This window comes from Oncorhynchus mykiss, chromosome 19, assembly GCF_013265735.2.
Source record: "Oncorhynchus mykiss isolate Arlee chromosome 19, USDA_OmykA_1.1, whole genome shotgun sequence".
NCBI lineage: Eukaryota > Metazoa > Chordata > Actinopteri > Salmoniformes > Salmonidae > Oncorhynchus > Oncorhynchus mykiss.
The window spans coordinates 47725021-47747699 of record NC_048583.1 but is presented as its reverse complement, the minus strand read 5'-3'; the positions used below and the strand labels follow the sequence as shown (position 1 = coordinate 47747699).

General features: G+C 41.2%; 1 protein-coding gene across 3 annotated transcripts; it reads left to right on the top strand.

The window, feature by feature from the left end:
- The first annotated feature begins 233 nt into the window (after positions 1-233).
- LOC110498035 (hepatocyte nuclear factor 3-beta-like) lies at positions 234-20687 on the top strand. Of its 3 annotated transcripts, none has more exons than XM_036954956.1 (2): positions 234-295; positions 19029-20687. In XM_036954956.1, exons 1-2 carry the CDS (start codon positions 251-253, stop codon positions 20211-20213), a joined length of 1230 nt encoding a protein of 409 aa, XP_036810851.1. In that variant the 5' UTR covers positions 234-250; the 3' UTR covers positions 20214-20687. The 3 variants fall into 3 exon arrangements, with proteins under 3 accessions (XP_036810851.1, XP_021430253.1, XP_021430252.1); XM_021574578.2 differs by lacking the exon at positions 234-295 and adding an exon at positions 473-760; XM_021574577.2 differs by lacking the exon at positions 234-295 and adding an exon at positions 17867-18268.
- The last annotated feature ends 1992 nt before the right edge of the window (positions 20688-22679 follow it).

The following is a 22679-nucleotide window of genomic DNA, read 5'->3' as shown; positions in this document are numbered from 1 at the left end:
CAGTCAGTAGTGGTAAAGCGATGTCGGACATGATTGTGTAACTCTGTGTTGTTGTATTTGTCGAATTGCTATGCTTTATCTTGGCCAGGTCGCAGTTGTAAATGATAACTTGTTCTCAACTAGTCTACCTGGTTAAATAAAGGTGAAATAAAAACATATTTAAAAATTGTGCGATTTCGGACATACTTAGGCAAAGTGCTGCTGAGTGGATGGCTGTTCTGGGTTGGCAAGTAACGTGAACAGGCTCCCGATGGGTGGGGTTTACACGTTAGGACCCTTGGATTTGCCCAAACTGGTGAGGATTGAATCAACTCTGCATGTCGTCGCCTACTGCCTTGCAAAACAATTTCCCCCATGAGTGTACCGACTCGCCGATGTTGCTTTCATCCAACATGAATGATTCGTATTTTTCTCCCAGCCTCAGATTGATTTTTATTTTTTTGCGAGTAACGAATGTGTTAGGGGAAATGTATCGGAGTACTTGCATACATTTTTTCATTTTTTATGTAGTGAAGTAAAAATCGACAGAAATATGAATAGTAAAGTAAATTACTGATACCCAAAAAAACGACTTAAGTACAGTAACGAAGTATTTCTACTTTGCACAACTGTAAAATACATATCCACGTGTTGTAAAATCTACCAGGCGTCAGCAACGCGACCAATATCTGTTTGGTTGAAACGCTATCAATCCTGGGACTATTTGGCGGGGAAGAAAATGGAATGTTCTCGATATCCCGCTGTACTACAGAGAAATAGTGTAAGTGATTTCTTACCAAAATGAAGTAGCCATGGCAGGAGTGTTCCATACAATGGCATTGTATTTATACCAGTTGGCCTTAGCCTCTGGTCTCCAGCCAAGGTTTACTACCATTCCGTTACTTATGATGTAGGCCGAAGGCTTGACAGTGCATCAAAACGATTCAAAATATTTCAGAGAGCCCAGATCAAGCAGGTTGGTACGTATATATTATATAAATATAGGTAATCAACTCCAGATGTAGTCCCCAAGTGATAATTTCTACGGCTCTTTTATAAAGTGTAATGGCTCCCCCCTCGGGACACATGCAGAACAACATAATTGAACCCTCATTGCCTTGCCACCTGGTGTTGCTTTACATTAGAGGAAAGTCAGGTCAGGGACCTGTAGCTCGGGTGAAACTATCCTTAAAATGTATTTCTCTCGCAAAATGCTGCATGTAACATATATCAGTTCAACAATGATTGTGATGTCTCTCAAACGGAGGTGGTGGATCTCCCATATCATGTCTTTAACATGGTTCAATGGCGCCGTAACAGATGGCTGCAGTTTTTCATGTTCAAATAAAATCCCATTTTATTTGTCACATGCGCAGAATTTTTTAAATGTTGTATTTTTTTTATTTAACCTTTATTTAACCAGGCAAGTCAGTTAAGAACAAATTCTTATTTACAATGATGGCCTATCAGGGAACAGTGTGTTAACTGCCTTGTTCAGGGGCAGAACGACATATTTGTACCTTGTCAGCTCCGGGATTTAATCCAGCAACCTTTCGGTTATTGTCCAACACTCTAACAACTAGGGTACCTGCCAAATACAACAGGTATTACAGTGAAATGCTTACTTACAAGCCCTTAACCAACAATGCAGTTTTAAGGAAAAAAAACAAGTGTTAAGTAAAAAATAGATAAATAAAAAATAAAATCTTCGTACTGGACAAAGATTTTTTCTTTAACGAGTCGGACACAAAGTATTTCCTTCAGACACCGGATAAGGCCAAAATCTCTGTCCTTCACATGAAGAAGACACAGAGATATAGGGGACGTAGGTCTGGGTGCCTTATAAGAATCCGACGACAAGTGTGTAACCCGCCTCTATCATCCATCCTTTTAGCCAACGTGCAATCATTGGATAATAAACTGGATGAGCTTCGATCAAGACTATTCTACCAGCGGGACATTAAAAACTGTGATATCTTATGTTTCACTGAGTTCTGGCTGAACAACGACATGGATAATATACAGTTGAAGTCGGAAGTTGACATACACTTAGGTTGGAGTCATTAAAACTTGTTTTTCAACCACTCCACAAATATCTTGTTAACAAACTATAGTTTTGGCAAGTCAGTTAGGACATCTACTTTGTGCATGACACAAGTCATTTTTCCAACAATTGTTTTCAGACAGATTATTTCACTTATAATTCACTCTCACAATTCCAGTGGGTCAGAAGTTTACATACACTAAGTTGACTGCCTTTAAACAGCTTGGAAAATTCCAGAAAATTATGTCATGGCTTTAGAATCTTCTGATAGGCTAATTTACATAATTTGAGTCAATTGGAGGTGTACCTGTGGATGTATTTCAAGGCCTACCTTCAAACTCAGTGCCTCTTGCTTGACATCATGGGAAAATCAAAAGAAATCAGCCAAGACCTCAGAAAGAAAATTGTAGACCTCCACAAGTCTGGTTCATCCTTGGGAGCAATTTCCAAATGCCAGAATGTACCACGTTCATCTATACAAACAATAGTACTCAAGTATAAACACCATGGGACCACTTAGCCATCATACCGCTCAGGAAGGAGACGTGTTCTGTTGGCAAAATGGCTTAAGGACAACAAAGTCAAGGTATTGGAGTGGCCATCACAAAGCCCTGACCTCAATCCTATAGAACATTTTTGGGCAGAACTGAAAAAGTGTGTGCGAGCAAGGAGGTCTACAAACCTGACTGAGTTACACCAGCTCTGTCAGGAGGAATGGGCCAAAATTCAGGGAAGCTTGTGGAAGGCTACCCAAAATGTTTGACAATTTAAACAATTAAACAATTTAAAGGCAATGCTACAAAATACTAATTGAATGTATGTTAACTTCTGACCCACTGGGAATGTGATGAAAGAAATAAAAGCTGAAAGAAATCATTCTCTCTACTATTATTCTGACATTTCTCATTCTTAAAATAACATGGTGATCCTAACTGACCTAAGATATGGACTTTTTACTAGGATTAAATGTCAGGAATTGTGAAACTGAGATTAAATGTATTTGGCTAAGGTGTATGTAAACTTCTGACTTTAACTGTATCTGTCTATTTACCACCACAAACTGATGCTGGCACTAAGACCGCACTCAACGAGCTGTATAAGGCCATAAGAAAACAAGAAAATTCTCATCCAAAGGTAGTGCTCCGAGTGGCAGGGGACTTTAATGCAGGGAAACCTAAATGCCTTTTTAACTAATTTCTACCAGCATGTCACTTGTGCAAAATAACTTGAGACCACCTTTACTCCACACACAGAGACGCGAACAAAGATCTCCCTTGCCCTCCATTTGATAAATATGACCATAACTCTATCCTCCTGATTCCTGCTTACAAGCAAAAACTAAAGCAGCAAGTACCAGTGACTCGCTCAATACGGAAGTGGTCAGATGACGCAGATGCTAAGCTACAGGACTGTTTTGCTAGCACAGACTGGAATATGTGATATGATATATGATTTTTCAGATGGCATTGAGGAGTACACCACATCAGTCACTGGCTTCATCAATCACTGCATCAATGATGTCATCCCCACAGTGACCGTACGCACATACCCCAACCAGAAGCCATGGATTACAAGCAACATGCGCACTGAGCTAAAGTGTAGAGCTGCCGCTTTCAAGGAGCAGGACTCTAACCCAGACGCTTATAAGTAATCCTGCTATGCCCTCCATAAAACAGGCAAGCGTCAATACAGGACTAAGATTGAATCCTACTACACCGGCTCTGACGCTCGTCTGATGTGGCAGGGCTTGCAAACTATTACGCACTAAAAAGGGAAGCACAGCCGCGAGCTGCCCAGTGACACGAGCCTACCAGACGAGCTAAAAGACTTCCATGAGTGCTTCGAGGCAAGCAACACTGAAGCATCCATGAAAGCACCAGCTGTTCCGAACGACTGTGTGACCACACGCTCCGTATCTGAGTGAGTAAGACCTTTAAACAGGTCAACATTCACAAGGCCGCAGGGCCAGACAGATTACAAGGACATGTACTCCAAGCATGCGCTGACCAACTGGCAAGTGTCTTCACTGACATTTTCAACCTGTCCCTGACCTGTCCCTGACCAAACCTGTGCCCAAGAACACCAAGGTAACCTGCTTAAATGACTACCGACCCGTAGCACTCACATCTGTAGCCATGAAGTGCTTTGAAAGGCTGGCCAAGGCTCACATCAACACCATCATCCCAGAAACCCCAGACCCATCCCAATTTGCATACTGCCCCAACAGATCCACAGATGACACAATCTCTATTGCACTCCACACTGCCCTTTCCCACCTGGACAAAAGGAACACCTTCATGAGAATGCTATTCATTGACTACAGCTCAGCGTTCAACACCATACTGCCCCCAAAGCTCGTCACTAATCTAAGGACCCTGGGACTAAACACCTCGCTTTTCAAATGGATCCCGGACTTCCTGATGGGTCACCCCAGGTGGTAAGGGTAGGTAACAACACATCTGTCACACTGATCCTCAACACTGGGGCCCCTCAGGGTTGCGTGCTCAGTCCCCTCCTGTATTTCCTGTTCACCCATGACTGCATGGCCAAGCACGACTCCAACACCATCATTAAGTTTGCCAACGACACAACAGTGTTGGTAGGCCTGATCACCTACAACAGCCTATAGGGAGGAGGTCAGAGACCTGGCAGTTACAAACTCTCCCTCAACGTGTTCAAGACAAACGAGATGATCGTGGACTACAGGAAAAGGAGAGCCGAGCACGCCCCCATTCTCATCGACAGGGCTATGGTGGAATAGGTTGAGAGCTTCAAGATCATTGGTATCCACATCACCAACAAACTATCATGGTCCAAACACACCAAGACAGTCATGAAGAGGGCACAACACGCCTATTTCCCCTCAGGAGACTGAAAAGATTTGTCATTAGTCCTCAGCTCCTCAAAAAGTTAAGCAGCTGCTACTTTGTAGCGGCACCTTTTGCTGCGATTACTGCTGTAAGTCGCTTGGGGTATGTCTCTATCAGTTTTGCACATCGAGAGACTGAAATGTTTTCCCATTCCTCCTTGCAAAACAGCTCGAGCTCAGTGAGGTTGGATGGAGAGCATTTGTGAACAGCAGTTTTCAGTTCTTTCCACAGATTCTCGATTGGATTCAGGTCTGGACTTTGACTTGGCCATTCTAACACCTGGATATGTTTATTTTTGAACCATTCCATTGTAGATTTTGCTTTATGTTTTGTATCATTGTCTTGTTGGAAGACAAATCTCCGTCCCAGTCTCAGGTCTTTTGCAGACTCCATCAGGTTTTCTTCCAGAATGGTCCTGTATTTGGCTCCATCCATCTTCCCATCAATTTTAACCATCTTCTGTTATGGTGAGTGAATGAGAACCCAAAAGCGAACTAACTTAAACAGAGCTTCTTTAATAACCAAACATAGGTAGGCTCAGATAGACCGGCAGATTCCGACAGGACAGGACAAGGTTACAGCAAACATGACGATAGTCTGGCTCAGGCATGAAACACAACAAACAAGAATCCGACAAGGACAGGAACAGAAACAGGGAGAGATATAGGGACCTAATCAGAGGGAAAAAGGGAACAGGTGGGAAACGGGGTGAATGGGTAGTTAGAGGAGACAAGGAACAGCTGGGGGAAAGCGGGGGAGAAAAGGTAACCTAACAACGACCAGCAGAGGGAGACAGGGTGAAGGGAAAGGACAGAGACAAGACACAACATGACAGTACATGACATCTTCCCTGTCCCTGCTGAAGAAAAGCAGGCCCAAACCATGATGCTGCCACCACCATGTTTGACAGTGTGGATGGTGTGTTCAGGGTGATGAGCTGTGTTGCTTTTACGCCAAACATAACGTTTTGCATTGTTGCCAAAAAGTTCAATTTTGGTTTCATCTGACCAGAGCACCTTCTTCCACATGTTTGGTGTGTCTCCCAGGTGGCCTGTGGCAAACTTTAAACAACACTTTTTATGGATATCTTTAAGAAATGGCTTTCTTCTTGCCACTCTTCCATAAAGGCCAGATTTGTGCAATATACGACGATATACGATTGTTGTCCTATGGACAGAGTCTCCCACCTCAGCTGTAGATCTCTGCAGTTCATCCAAAGTGATCATGGGCCTCTTGGCTGCATCTCTGATCAGTCTTCTCCTTGTATGAGCTGAAAGTTTAGAGGGACGGCCAGGTCTTGGTAGATTTGCAGTGGTCTGATACTCCTTCCATTTCAATATTATCGCTTGCACAGTGCTCCTTGGGATGTTTAAAGCTTGGGAAATCTTTTTGTATCCAAATCCGGCTTTAAACTTCTTCACAACAGTATCTCGGACCTGCCTGGTGTGTTCCTTGTTCTTCATGATGCTCTCTGCGCTTTTAACGGACCTCTGAGACTATCACAGTGCAGGTGCATTTATACGGAGACTTGATTACACACAGGTGGATTGTATTTATCATCATTAGTCATTTAGGTCAACATTGGATCATTCAGAGATCCTCACTGAACTTGTGGAGAGAGTTTGCTGCACTGAAAGTAAAGGGGCTGAATAATTTAGCACGCCCAATTTTTCAGTTTTTGATTTGTTAAAAAAGTTTGAAATATCCAATAAATGTCGTTCCACTTCATGATTGTGTCCCACTTGTTGTTGATTCTTCACAAAAAAATACAGTTTTATATCTTTATGTTTGAAGCCTGAAATGTGGCAAAAGGTCGCAAAGTTCAAGGGGGCCGAATACTTTCGCAAGGCACTGTACATGTACGTATTACTTCAATTACCTCGACTAACCTGTGCCCCTGCACATTGACTCTGTACTGGTACCCCCTGTATGTAGCCTTGTTCCTTTTATTTGATTGTTGCTATTTAATAATTTCCACTTTTTCTATTTTCTTTTTTTTTACTCCAGTTTATTTTAGTAAATACTTTCTTAACACTTGTTTTTCTTAACTGCATTGTTGGTTAAGGGCTTGTAAGTAAGCATTTCACTGTAAGATCCTGCAAGTTCAGGGAGTGAGTGTTTTAATAAAATTAATGGAACATAATACAAAACAAGAAAAACTAACAGCACACAGACATGAAACAGAAACAATAACGCCTGGGGAAGGAACCAAAGGGAGTGACATATATAGGGAAGGTAATCAAGGAGATGATGGAGTCTAGGTGAGTCTGATGACACGCAGGCGCGCGTAACGATTGTGACAGGGGTGCGCCATAACGAGCAGCCTGGTGACCTAGAGGCTGGAGAGGGAGCACACATGACAATACCTTGTATTCGGCACATGTGACAAATAACATTTGATTTGATTTTGAACATACCAAATATTTTGTCTTTAGCGAAAGGAAAATACATAATCCTCTGTGAGACAGCTTACATTGCACACAATGTGATGAATGATGTCCTTATGTTTCATGATACTTTAGATGAGAAATGCATATTTTCCCACACAGCAGATAACACAATTCACCCTCTTTCTGTGTCTACACATTTACACACAAGTATAGTATGTGGAGGGAAAAACCATTCATTTTTTCATGTAACAAAGGCTCATAGAGACGGGAGTCTGTCTTGGTGGGGTACTCATGTCTGCTTGGATTTGAGAGCAGCTTTGCTCAATACAATCACTGTACTTCTCGTCACCTCCTGTGGAGGTCTAGTGATGGCTCGTGCCCCTTCTTTCTCCATTCAGGGTGTCCATGGGTATAGACCAAATAAGCAAACAAACAACACAAGAGCAAACCCTTTCACAGACAAGATTCGTCTGGGATTGGGGAGAAATCTTGTTTGCACTGTGGTGGGCTGGTTCCATTTCAGTGTGATGGCATAGGATCCCTCTCAGGTCAGGCCTGGCCAGGCCTGTTTTTTTTTGTTGTTATGTCTGGGTGATACAGCCTCCCTCTATATCATAGCGCACCAGCAGACCCAATACACGTAGTTATAGACCTAGTCTTTATGTAAGCTAATCATAAATGTCTTCAAGATTATACAGCATTCCGCTCGTATTAAGAAATCTTCATCTCAAGATAGATTGTGCTGTAGCACTCACTCATCATCCTTCCATCCTGCCACACATCATTTGATTAGCCAGTCCAAGAATGACATAGTGTGAAGATTTTTTTTTTAGCATATAGAGTCTATTATAAACCATCCAGAATATACCAAAGCACTCTTACCAGGTAGCCTGGGAAACCAAAATGATGTGACACACTGAATCAAACCGACAAATAAACCGACTTCGCTACAATGTTTACTCCAAAGGTTTAATTCTGTATTCTTTTAACATTCCCTATGTCTTTGTTTCTGCTGTCCTTCCTGGAGGACAAACAGGAACAGGTAATGTCCATGTCTCAAATCTCTAATGCAATCTCACAGCCGACATTATTTATTTTCCCTATCTTTTTATTCACATTAAGGCCCAGGTGAGAATTGAAAGCAACGACTGGGGGCATTTACACCTTTGTGTATGTGTATTAGGGACAAAGGTGTTTTAAAAATGGCGAGTGGCTGACAAGATCAACTTTAAATTCCCCTGCCTGTTTACCTATCCGCAACACAGCCTAATGACGAGAGTCATGGGAGTAGCATATGTGCCCATTTTCAATAAAGGCAAATAAAGTAGCATGTATGTTAGAGAATAAATAATGAATTAGGATAATAACAAGGGTTTTGTCACTAAAGTCAGGTTTTTGCTATGCGATGCCAGAAGCAATCTCTGACCACTGGAGTCAGAAGAATGCAAAATGTCCAGGTTTACTTCTTGATATACTACAGTGACTGTGGAGGGTGACAGAAGTTTATTGTCCATTATATTTTTGCGATGACTTTTGAAACTGCATTGTTGGTTGTGGGCTCGTAAGTAAGCATTTCACCTGTTTTATTTGGCGCATGTGACTAATACAATTTGATTTGATTTGATAATGAATGATTTCCTCAATGCTGGTAAATGCAGATTTGTTGAGCCCAGCTGTGGCTGAAGGTTTCACATAACTTGACACTGGCAGGGCTGCTGCGTGGGGCCATATGTACGCTCCTGCAAGCAGGCACAATACGCACCCCAGAATGGGATGGCCATTGAACTCTTAGGCAAGTGGCAATATTTGCTCACCTGAAATACCCACATCTTGCCGGTTGGGGTGGGGAAGGGCCCCTGGTGCAGCTGTAGCCTGGAGAAAGGGCAGAGCAGGAAGTTTTGTTGGGGGCTCCCCTGCTGAGCGGCTGTTTAGCGGTGGCTGCTCCATTGTGTTTTATGTGAGGCAGGGCCATATTTGTCCGAAGCTGCAGGAGGCTGATGAGGTGCAAATCTGTTGAGTGACTGTGTCATTGGACCTCCTTTGCCAATGGCCTGTTAGCTGTCAGGGACGGTAAAATGCCAAATTTACAGTCTCACTAAGACTCTGCCAAGAATGTTCACGGGTAAACTAACACAGATTGGGGACTTATGTTGTTGGGCAGGCAGGGAAGCTTTACCGCCAAGATCCTGGAGTGACACGTAGGCAGATCTGTTTGAGCCTTCTTCATTACCCAAACTGCCCCCGCTATGTTCCTCAGTTAACACTACAAATGATACATCTACATATGGATGGCTACCGGAAGATAAGGGTGCTGGACGACTGAACAGAGATCAGCTCTCCACGGACACACCAGCTTTTAATTTCACTCTATTGTGTTTAATCACAGATGTTACTTATAAACCGAGGTAGTCCGGTGTGATGGTAGAAATGCATTTCTGCCTCTGAGCCAGTGGGATCTAGTGGAGAGCTTCATAGTAAGTTGAATGAAAGGCTCGGCTTTGCGTCTGTGGCGGCAGGCTCAGGTCATCCGTGGCTGTGTCAGAGGTAATACCAAACTTGAAATTCCCCATCAGCCTAGAATACAGATAAGACAGCTGCAGATATGGGACTGATGGAAAAGGAAATGGCCAAATGCCCCCGACAGGCAGATGAATAACTGATACGTGAATGTTTTCTAAACAAGTCCCTTTTGTTTCTCAGATTCAGCTCAATGGATTTCGAGATCTGAAGTCGTAGGGATGATTGGAATAAGCTGTTATGTTTCAGACTATCACAATGTCTGTACTTGTATGTGCTCAATAATATAACACACAGAATGTGTTAAAAAAAACACAACATGAAGCTATGAAATTTGCATTTGACGATAACAAGGAATAGCTGGTCAATTATTCCATATACAGTGCCTTGCGAAAGTATTCGGCCCCCTTGAACTTTGCGACCTTTTGCCACATTTCAGGCTTCAAACATAAATATATAAAACTGTATTTTTTTGTGAAGAATCAACAACAAGTGGGACACAATCATGAAGTGGAACGACATTTATTGGATATTTCAAACTTTTTTAACAAATCAAAAACTGAAAAATTGGGCGTGCAAAATTATTCAGCCCCTTTACTTTCAGTGCAGCAAACTCTCTCCACAAGTTCAGTGAGGATCTCTGAATGATCCAATGTTGACCTAAATGACTAATGATGATAAATACAATCCACCTGTGTGTAATCAAGTGTCCGTATAAATGCACCTGCACCGTGATAGTCTCAGAGGTCCGTTAAAAGCGCAGAGAGCATCATGAAGAACAAGGAACACACCAGGCAGGTCCGAGATACTGTTGTGAAGAAGTTTAAAGCCGGATTTGGATACAAAAAGATTTCCCAAGCTTTAAACATCCCAAGGAGCACTGTGCAAGCGATAATATTGAAATGGAAGGAGTATCAGACCACTGCAAATCTACCAAGACCTGGCCGTCCCTCTAAACTTTCAGCTCATACAAGGAGAAGACTGATCAGAGATGCAGCCAAGAGGCCCATGATCACTCTGGATGAACTGCAGAGATCTACAGCTGAGGTGGGAGACTGTCAATAGGACAACAATCAGTCGTATATTGCACAAATCTGGCCTTTATGGAAGAGTGGCAAGAAGAAAGCCATTTCTTAAAGATATCCATAAAAAGTGTCGTTTAAAGTTTGCCACAAGCCACCTGGGAGACACACCAAACATGTGGAAGAAGGTGCTCTGGTCAGATGAAACCAAAATTGAACTTTTTGGCAACAATGCAAAGCGTTATGTTTGGCGTAAAAGCAACACAGCTCATCACCCTGAACACACCATCCACACTGTCAAACATGGTGGTGGCAGCATCATGGTTTGGGCCTGCTTTTCTTCAGCAGGGACAGGGAAGATGGTTAAAATTGATGGGAAGATAGATGGAGCCAAATACAGGACCATTCTGGAAGAAAACCTGATGATGGAGTCTGCAAAAGACCTGAGACTGGGACGGAGATTTGTCTTCCAACAAGACAATGATACAAAACATAAAGCAAAATCTAAAATGGAATGGTTCAAAAATAAACATATCCAGGTGTTAGAATGGCCAAGTCAAAGTCCAGACCTGAATCCAATCGAGAATCTGTGGAAAGAACTGAAAACTGCTGTTCACAAATGCTCTCCATCCAACCTCACTGAGCTCGAGCTGTTTTGCAAGGAGGAATGGGAAAACATTTCAGTCTCTCGATGTGCAAAACTGATAGAGACATACCCCAAGCGACTTACAGCAGTAATCGCAGCAAAAGGTGCCGCTACAAAGTAGCAGCTGCTTAACTTTTTGAGGAGCTGAGGACTAATGACAAATCTTTTCAGTCTCCTGAGGGGAAATAGGCGTGTTGTGCCCTCTTCATGACTGTCTTGGTGTGTTTGGACCATGATAGTTTGTTGGTGATGTGGATACCAATGATCTTGAAGCTCTCAACCTATTCCACCATAGCCCTGTCGATGAGAATGGGGGCGTGCTCGGCTCTCCTTTTCCTGTAGTCCACGATCATCTCGTTTGTCTTGAACACGTTGAGGGAGAGTTTGTTGAGGGAATGTCAGTCTCTCGATGTGCAAAACTGATAGAGACATACCCCAAGCGACTTACAGCTGTAATCGCAGCAAAAGGTGGCGCTACAAAGTATTAACTTAAGGGGGCTGAATAATTTTGCACGCCCAATTTTTCAGTTTTTGATTTGTTAAAAAAGTTTGAAATATCCAATAAATGTCGTACCACTTCATGATTGTGTCCCACTTGTTGTTGATTCTTCACAAAAAAATACAGTTTTATATCTTTATGTTTGAAGCCTGAAATGTGGCAAAAGGTCGCAAAGTTCAAGGGGGCCGAATACTTTCGCAAGGCACTGTATATGCATCAAAACAAGTGCAAAGGTAGCTTTTTGAGAAATTCCTTGATAATGTTTACCATTAGATGGACTAGTAACTGATTGATTCATTTCCAATCAGCCCTGATTGCAGCCTGTGATTTTAGAGCATAGCAGGTGAATGTGAATGACAGTACCTGACAGTTTATCAGGGCTGGTTGAAGTGATATTAGACACAGTTCTTCCCATGGTATCACACCAGGTTAATTAGCATAGCACTACTTGGCCTCACGTTTAATTGCCTTCTGTCTGTGATTAAATGTGTATTGACTCTGCTAATGAATAAATCAAATCAAATTGTACTGGTTGCATACACATGTTTAGCAGAGCATATGTAGGCAATATTACATATTTTGCCCTAATACACATCAGTTCAAATGGTTTAACATAACATGCTGGAGCAATATGCAAGTTTGTTGTGTCAAAGCAATTGTACATACAATATTTCACCAAAAAATGGAGGCTCATGGACAAAGATAAGAATGGTTCAGTAGCTAACATCACAAAGCACGCTCCACACATGACCCTGTACCTCTTGTTGTATTATGTCTTTCAAAGTCCTTTGCTCTTAACAATTTGAGCATCTGACTGTTGCATCTCAAGATGTTGGGTCCCATGATATCTCCTCCTGTGGTCCACTGAGTAGACACTAGACAGTCACCTTGTTTGATCGATGCAGAGCATCACTCAGCTTAGGCCTCCTTTTTACATGACAAGAGAAAAGTATCACAAATGAAATAACCAGGCCCTAGATACAGCAAACATAAAACATAGGCTATTGCGTGGCATTCCTCAGTGCATTCCTCTCAATATCAAAAGGTACGTATTTGAGGAAATCCTTAGTCCATTTACGCCCGTGTTTGCCCCAGGACCCAGTGGGATGAGTCCGTGTAATAACTGCTGCCCCCTCCCTCTGAATCACATCACTATGGCTGTCCTGTCTTCATTTAGCCGGGTTGTATGCCTTCCCCGTCTAGTCGCTTTTCAGATTCATTTCCAGGTAAACACACTGCGGCAAGCCGCAAACCTGCAGCCAACAGGCGTTGTCGCAGCTGTGGCAGATAATGGTAAGTCCAAACCCAGGGCCTGCTCTGGTATGTTTACTGTCACCATGGGCACTTGCAAGCAAATATTTTTCCATCACTTTCTGAAGAAAGAGGATCTTTATTCATTTTATTTTGATGATTCGCAAGCTTAACCTATTGGCCCCAGTGTTTTGTATGAGGAGGTGCCTCAGAGGAAAGTAATGCAATAAAAACTCAAAAGGTGGAAACTAAAGTGAAAACTGATGCAGCACAGTGGAAAGAAATCCTACTTTGAATGTGAAACTTAAAGTAACACATTCCAGCCAACAACTCCTAGGTGTTTGAAAGAATGTTAGATGGTCCCGCCTTTCTCACGGAGCAGAAAGTGCTAAGTTTTCATCCCCCAGCCCAGCTCTGTTTCCATACCTCTCTCAGGCACTTATAGATGACCCTGAGGTGAAGGGGATCCAGCAAACTAAGCTTTGTGATATGGCATAATAGGACAGCATAATAGGATGATGTAATAGGATGGCATAATAAGACGGCGTAATAGGATGATGTTATAGGGTGAAATAATAGGATGATGTAATAGGATGGCGTAATAGGATGATGTTATAGGGTGAGATAATAGGATGATGTAATAGGATGATGTAACAGGATGATGTTATAGGGTGAAATAATAGGATAATGTAACAGGATGATGTTATAGGGTGATGTAATAGGATAATGTTATAGGGTGAGATGATGTAACAGGATGATGTTATAGGGTGAAATAATAGGATGGTGTTATAGGATGATGTTATAGTGTGATGTAATAGGATAATGTTATAGGGTGAGATAATAGGATGATGTAATAGGATGGCATAATAGGATGACCGCAATAGGATGGTGTTATAGTGTGATGTAATAGGATGATGTTATAGGGTGAGATAATAGGATGATGTAATAGGATGGCATAATAGGATGACCGCAATAGGATGGTGTTATAGGGTGATGTAATAGGATGGCGTGACAAGATTATGTGATGGAAGGTGTGTTGTGATAGCACAGGTGTCAGACTGTCACTTTGTGTTTGTGACCCTTGAGATAAAATAACCCTGGGGAAACTAAGGTTTTCCCTTTATAGTTCCTCAAGGACATCTTTAGTTTGGAAATAACTAGAGGATTCAACTCAGGTTCTTTAGGGCCACAGTGTTTGGAAGTGGCCTTTGAAGCCTGGAGCTGTGCACCTGTGGGCTAGAGACATAAATTCAAGTGCTGTAGTATCATAATCATATTCAATGTTTCATTCATGGAGGCAGACAAGAAATAATTGTATCCCAAGAGCTGCCTTGTCCCCTTAGTTTCCAGTACCTGGTATGAATGACAAATTGTCCGAGAATAGAATTCAAGATCTCCATAAAATCAAAGCATAATGTGCCTTTATGTTAAGCTGACCATACCAACCAGTTTGTAAGGGGATATTGCACTGCGATGCCAGCGTTAAAGAACTATAGCACAACCCCTTCTGTGAACTGTGAAAAAAGTGTGGGATCCTTTTCTGTCACCTATTGGACAAGTTATTATTGCACTCATCGCCATACAAGCAAACATGACAAAGGACTGATGGATGTGTAAGTCTCAGTTTGTTGAAATGGTCTAAATCCATTGTTATATGGCAATTATAATGTTATGTTGTAGTTTTGTTTTTATAAAACAAACCAATTTGTGACCTTTACATGAGAGTACATGCTTCGGGATATGCTTTTTAACAATTAATTACAGAATTAATACTTTTTAATGTCCAAACCATGCAGATTGAGGCTTATGTTATGCTTCTCAATAAATTAAAGTAAATGTTTCCTTAAACATAGCAAGAGGTGCACGATCTAATTACCAAGTTAAGAAGACTGTCTGTTGGCCCCTCGTCAACATGGCACGGTTTACTCTCCTTTAATAATGGGTTTTACCGATAGTTATGTTCTTAGTCTATGTACAGTCAAACAGACGTTCAACCAACCAACAGCACGTGGCTGGCACCACTCTGTCCTCGCCTTGATACAGTAAATATTTTATTAATGTCCCAAATGCTTGGGCCAATGACTCGCTGCATGACAGGGAGTTAGTAAAAAAATCAAATTAAATTGTATTTGTCACATCAACTGGTGTATACTTTACCATGAAATGCTTACTGACGAGCCCTTCTCAACGATGGAGAGTTTAAAAAATAATAATATAAATAATAATAGTAACACGAGGAATAAAATGAAATAGAGGTATGAGGTATTTGAAGTAGATATGTACATGAAGTCAGGGTAAAGTGACTAGGCATCAGGATAGCTAATAGGTCCGGTGTGGCTCAGTTGGTAGAGTATGGCACTTGCAACGCCAACGTCATTGACCTGTTTCCAAACTTCTCAGGTCTGTACATAAATAGGGTCAAATGTGACTGGCCAGACTGTCACAAAGGAATGTTGAAGGAAAGTCATTATGAAACACATTTTATGGATGACAATTTGCTTTATACATGACCAACTGGACAACATAATGTAAGATATTTAGCTAATTCTGTAATTAATTGTAAACCAGCATATCCCCTCCACACATTCGCTCATGTAAACGTCCCAAATTGGTTTGATTCCCGCCAGGGACAAGTACGAAAAAAAAGTAGGTAAAACGTATGCAGCCACTACTGCAAGTCGCTCTGGATACGAACGTTTGATAAATGACTAAAATGTAAAATAATAATACGCGTAAAATAAAGAACAGATTAGCAGTAGCAAAGGAGTGTGAATGTGTTTGTGTTGTGTCTGTTTGCATATATATATATATGTGTATGTATGTATGTATGTATATGTATGTATGTGTAGTGTCTGAGAATGTGTGTGTGGGTTTTGTGTTGGAGTGTCTATGTAGTGTGTGTGTATATAGTCTAGTGAGTGTATAGATAGATGTTAAAGGGTGTTGTTTTATGACCAAATGCGCCGAACTATTATTGTTGGACAAATATAACCAAGAGAGGGCGCTATGAAACTTCAATCTTCTTAAACAAACCCATAGAAATAGCCTAATTAAAAAACTATTAATTTTCGTTTGATTTGATAATAGAGAAACCTTAAAACATTGTCGTTATTATGTTTTATAAAATATGTAGGGGGGAAATGTGGACAGGGAGAAAATATGGACAATTATAATATTGATTATTATAATTGGCTGGATGATTTTATTCTAGCCTAAATCATTCTCCCTGAGCCTTCCTACCTTCATTTTTTAAAATGTTGTTTTATTTAAAATGTATTTAACTAGGCAAACCAGTTAAGAACACGTTCTTATTTTACAATGACGGCCTACGTTGAGGTGATCCGTTAAATCGTCAGTGCTCAAACACATTGAATAAACTTTACTTTGTTTAAATGTATCTAGCTAACAGCAGCGCGTGTGTCCTCAGCAATCAATAGTCCACACCTTGACCCTCACGCGCGTACACGGACTATACTTCATCTGGCCTATTTTAGTCCACACATTTAATAGCAATAGAAGCAGCCAAGTGAATAATACCTTATTAAATTAAAATAAATATAAACTGGCAATATGGAGGTTCCCGAGTGGCGCAGTGGTTTAAGGCACTGGTTGCGAATCCAGGCTGTATCACAACCGGCGGTGATTGGGGGTCCCATAGGTCAGCGCACAATTGGCCCAGCGTCGGCCGGGTTTGGCCTAGTTAAATAATAATATAATATATATATATATATATATATATATATATATATATATATATATATATATATTAATATATTATTATTTACTTATTACTATTTAACTATATATATATATTAATATATTATTATTTAACTAGGCCAAACCCGGACGACGCTGGGCCAATTGTGCGCTGACCTATGGGACCCCCAATCACCGCCGGTTGTGATATATATATATATTTGCTATACATAGGGGGCGGCAGGGTAGCCTAGTGGTTAGAGCGTTGGACTAGTAACCGGAAGGTTGTGAGTTCAAACCCCCGAGCTGACAAGGTACAAATCTGTCGTTCTGCCCCTGAACAGGCAGTTAACCCACTGTTCCCAGGCCGTCATTGAAAATAAGAATTTGTTCTTAACTGACTTGCCTGGTTAAATAAAGGTAAAATTAAAAAAAAATAAAATTAAAAACATATTAGGCCCATGTGGGATTATTGCTTGCGCAATAGGGGTTTAAAATATCAATATTATTCTTCAGGGGCCAATAATGAGTTCTTACTGTAAAACTGGTTGAATACCCTGAATGTTTAGTTTAGGCTACAAATGATATCGACTAAGTGATACATTTAAACTACATAATTGCTCTATCGCCTCACCAAAGCTATTTTTAATTCGGTTAATTTGTTAAAACACTTCAATAAGAAGGAGTAGACTAGTGAACAAGTACATTTCCTCGTCAAATACTGATAAAGACCTCAGGCCTTGATGGGAAAAACAATTACGATGCTTTTAAATTACTTTTTCAAGCAACGTCTGAAAAATAACATCACAGGATAAATAACGAGCACGATGAAAAAGCAGCGTTAAAGCAGCACTTAACCCCCCCCCCCCCCCCCTAAATAAGATTAGTTTATAGTGAATCTTTTCATGAGGCTGTTCTTTTTAGTTCGCACAGGTGTACAATAGGGGGCAAGTCGATGAGTCTCACGCCTAGGTGTGAGGAGATTATTCAAATAGGGCAAGCGAAGAAGTAGGCTAGGGATTGGAGGCTCGACTGGCGCACAGACCTATATCATAGCGTTTACAACCAGCTTTGAACGTCATTTCAACTCCAGTCATCACCAGACGCTTTTCAGCGCCCCTGGGCACGGCTGGCTGAAAGACAGACCACACATGCGCCAGTCCTTGACAGAGCATAGGCTACCATCGACCCGAATACCCCGTGGTCCCAAATCACCGTCTGTTAGAGCGCGTTTTGCCATTTCTTCTGCGGAGAAACGGTTTGAAAACTATTCGGAACTTCCATGATGCTTGGAGCAGTTAAAATGGAAGGACACGAACACACAGACTGGAGCACCTACTACGGAGAGCCCGAGGTGGGTACCTGAAATATATGTTTTCGTCTAAAGCCGATCCCATTTTATACAATTCAATATTAGCCCAGAGATAATATTAACTTTGTGATCAAATATTGACTTGAGGCGCCTCCAAATCCTGCTCCATCTCAACTCACGGCACTATCCTAACAAAGATGTTCTTGACATGTTGGGGAAACGTTTTACTCAGATTGTAATTGCATATGTCTACATTTATCTTTACAAAATCATACACAGTTGAATTATTATTTTTTTTACCCATGGAGCAAATATTTGTGTTGCAGGTTCTTTAGCCTAATATCGTCCACATATAGCTATGCTTATTACACACTAGAATTTACACACAAGTTGATCGAGTTTCTATTTTTAAGATGTTTAGCTGAGGTAAGACATGGTGACAACTCTTCGTTTTTACTTGCTTGATGTTGGCTAGACATTACAATTGGTCACATCATTGAGTGAAATTATATTACTGTCAAGAAATGTTCTTTACCAAATGTAGACTTTCAACAGAGCACGAAACTGCAGCGGGATTGCTTGCTTTCACACCAATTTATTATCACACCGTTTAAATAATAGGCCTAATGATGATCGTATTGTTGTTGATTGTTATTATTATTGCTGATAGTAGGCTACTGTTATTATTTTAGTAGCATAGCTATATTAAGTATACTACACATCTATAGGCTGTAGTGCCAAACTTCCTAAAATCTCAATACATAACAGGCTAACAATCTTTGTTTTCCGTCTTGCTTTCTAGTGTTACTCCTCGGTTGGCAACATGAACACAGGCCTGGGCATGAACTCAATGAACACCTACATGAGCATGTCGGGCATGAGCACCACGGCCAACATGGCAGCCAACTCCATGAACATGTCATACGTGAACACAGCCATGAGCCCCTCCATGGCCGGCATGTCACCAGGCTCTGGAGCCATGAACAGCATGGGCGCGGGCATGACAGCCATGAGCGCTGCGCTCAGCCCCAACATGAGCCCCATGACCGCGCAGCCTCAGTCCATGAACTCCCTAACCTCCTCCTACGCCAACATGAACGCCATGAGCCCCATGTATGGACAGTCCAGCATCAACAGATCTAGGGATCCCAAGACATACCGGAGGAGCTACACTCACGCCAAGCCCCCATACTCTTACATTTCCCTCATCACTATGGCTATACAACAGTCCCCCAGCAAGATGCTAACGCTGGCTGAGATCTATCAGTGGATCATGGACCTTTTCCCGTTCTACCGACAGAACCAGCAACGCTGGCAGAACTCAATTCGCCACTCTCTATCCTTCAATGATTGTTTCCTCAAAGTGCCTCGATCCCCAGATAAGCCTGGAAAGGGCTCGTTTTGGACCCTCCACCCGGATTCGGGGAACATGTTCGAGAACGGCTGCTATCTGAGGAGGCAGAAACGGTTTAAGTGTGCCGGCCAAAAGAAGATGTGCAAGGAGTCGGGTCGGAAGACATCAGAAGGCGGCTCCAACAGCAGCTCGGAGAGTTGCAATGGCAACGAGTCCCCCCATTCCAACCTGTCCCCCAACGACCACAAAAGGTCTCTGTCAGACATGAAGTCGACCCAGGCTCTGAGTCCAGAGCACGCTACCTCACCGGTGTCCCATTCCCAGGCACATGGACACCTCATGTCCCAGCATCACTCGGTCCTCGCACACGAAGCACACCTGAAACCCGAGCATCACTACTCGTTCAACCACCCCTTTTCCATCAACAACCTTATGTCCTCTGAGCAACAGCATCACAAAATGGATCTAAAGACTTACGAGCAGGTGATGCACTATTCCGGCTACGGTTCCCCCATGGCCGGGGCGCTATCCATGGGTTCAATGGGCAAAACGGGCTTAGATTCCTCGTCAATACCCGCTGATGCATCTTACTATCATGGCGTCTACTCCAGGCCTATTATGAACTCCTCATAAACGTTGACCCCAAACCTCAAACAGACCTTTTTCAGCAATTTGTACATTTGTAAAATTATAGTTTGTGCATATTATGTAGGCCTATTCCATATATTTTTGACGTTTCCCACTGATTTAGTTGTCAAGTTGGTTTAGTAATTATTTTGTAAAGGAATGTTAATAATAATGTGTCAAACATCTGTTTAAAAGTCTGCTTTGAGAATGGACCAAAAGATGATTAGCCTACTGTAAAATGCATCTGAATAGCGGGAATTTTAAATGATTTTAATGCATTGTGGGAGACTGAAGTTCTTCAATCAATTGTGTAATTCTTATTTATGGCTTGTAAATGTGTATTGTTGTAGTTGACAACAAGAACAGAATCTATATTAAAGTGTTATTTGGATTTTCTTCTGAACACAATGGTGGATTTTTTTTAAAATGTATAGCCTACGCAGCAATACAATTATGATAATAATAAAATATTAAATATTATTAGTAGTAGTGGTTGTAGTAGTTGTATGCATAGGCCTATACCAGTAGCAGCATCAACAGTGGCAGCACCAGATAAACCCATGGATATGTCTTATATATTTGACTTAGAATGACAATATTCGTTTTTATTGAAAATATCAACATCAGCATCTCTTAACTATTAAAAAAGGGGTCTATTATGTCGAAGAAAAACACTTGTAGGATGAATTACTTCAAACATTACACCACGAAAAAAGCTGTTTTTTTTTTATCTTGTCATAACGTATCGAGATGTCTATATCCAGTTGTGTATTGACGATGGAGGAAAAAAAGGTTTTGATCCTCCCAATGACTACAGTAAGTGGCAACATATTTTGACAAAAAAGAAAAGGCCTATAATAGTTTTTTTTTTTAAAGATGCAAGAAATAGACTAGATTTATATGCAGAATATATAGCATTTCAAATGTCTTGGTTTTCTTTGACTGCAGTGATTAGTCTATATCGAGATCTGCACCTTCATGTCCCCTGAACAAAAATGTCTAAAAAGGGCCTTAGGTCACACAACTCTTTTTTTGTGCCTGCCATGGGTAACAAGTAGACTATTCTCACCTTGGCCAGATATGTTTGATTGAATTCCATCTACCATTTTATATTGAAAATGTTAATGATATTAATATAATTAATACATGTATTAATATCATTAATAAATTAATAAATGCTATAATATAATTAATATTTACACAATTCCTATGCGAAAGAAACCAGCAATATTGACCTATTTATCCACATGGCTCCTAGATATTTAGCAAACAAGAACAGGAAAAACATAGGCTAAAGTATAGCTTAATGATTTGTCACAAACTTTAGATTCCAAATGACAGTTGTGAAATAGGGGTGGAGGGTGGAGCTGCTGGCGATATGGCCACAAGCAGTCATGCTATGATATACAGGTGAGGACATGCACCAAACAATATTCTCCAGCTCAGCTCAACACAGTCATGTGTTTTCTGTCATCATTATGGTGTCGATCTTTTTCAAACGTACAGTCGTGTATGATACCATATAGTCAAGGGCAGCTCAATGTCAAAAAGCAGAAACAACAACGACAGATCTACATCTTAGTACAGAATGAAAACAAATGTTAAAATGTACTTAATATCCTAAGGGCTCAATACATTTATTAGGCCTATATTAATCATTACTATTCACGATTACTAGTAAATACATTGGCACAAGGCTTTCGCTAGTCGTGTCTATAGACGATCTTACAACATAATGCATTATCACATTTATTAAATACAGTATCTCTCTCCCTCTTTAACACACACACACACACACACACACACACACACACACACACACACTAAAGTTGAGATCTTTCAAGGAAATTTGTTTCATTATTACATAAAAGTATCCCGTAGCGTCAGAGAATAGTTGTGGGAAAGGGTGCTGATTGAGAACAGTGTCTACTGAATGTGATGCTCTGCCTGCTTTGTTCTGTATCACTAAGCCATTGTCTGGGGATTCTTTTAAACTACTTGGAGATCCCTTCTCAATGGGCCTAAAGATAAGATATAGTTGTATTCGAAATGAATCAACATTTTCACATTCCCAACACGGCAAGACGCCCAATCTTTCACTCCACAGACCGGGGGATACCAAGCCCCTGCCGATGTGCTTGGAAATCCAAGGGCAGAGAGGAAGTTTGTCTCCATGCCAGATAGGACACCGGTTCACCTTCTGAACACGTAAAGGGTGCATTTATTCTCCAGTCCCTCTCACAAATCGTACTTTAAACACCAGTGATCTGCGAATAAACAAAGGCAGTAAACAATGGAGTCGAGGCTATGCCCACAATATAGGAAGTGTACATGCACAACCAAATTGCAGGAGTGTAAATTTGAATAGGACGTCACCGCTCAGTAAATTTACACAGACATTACATTTCGTTCTCTTGTTTTTAGACATAATGTTAAGCTGTTTTTTTTTATAGCACACTGATCGATATCTTG

Bases quoted from the DNA above. Each gene is read 5' to 3' on its own strand.
- LOC110498035 (XM_021574577.2), top strand. From the start codon at position 18,197: ATGATGCTTGGAGCAGTTAAAATGGAAGGACACGAACACACAGACTGG. The intron at 18,269-19,028 runs GTGGGTACCTGA...CTTGCTTTCTAG, and splicing joins CCTACTACGGAGAGCCCGAG to TGTTACTCCTCGGTTGGCAA.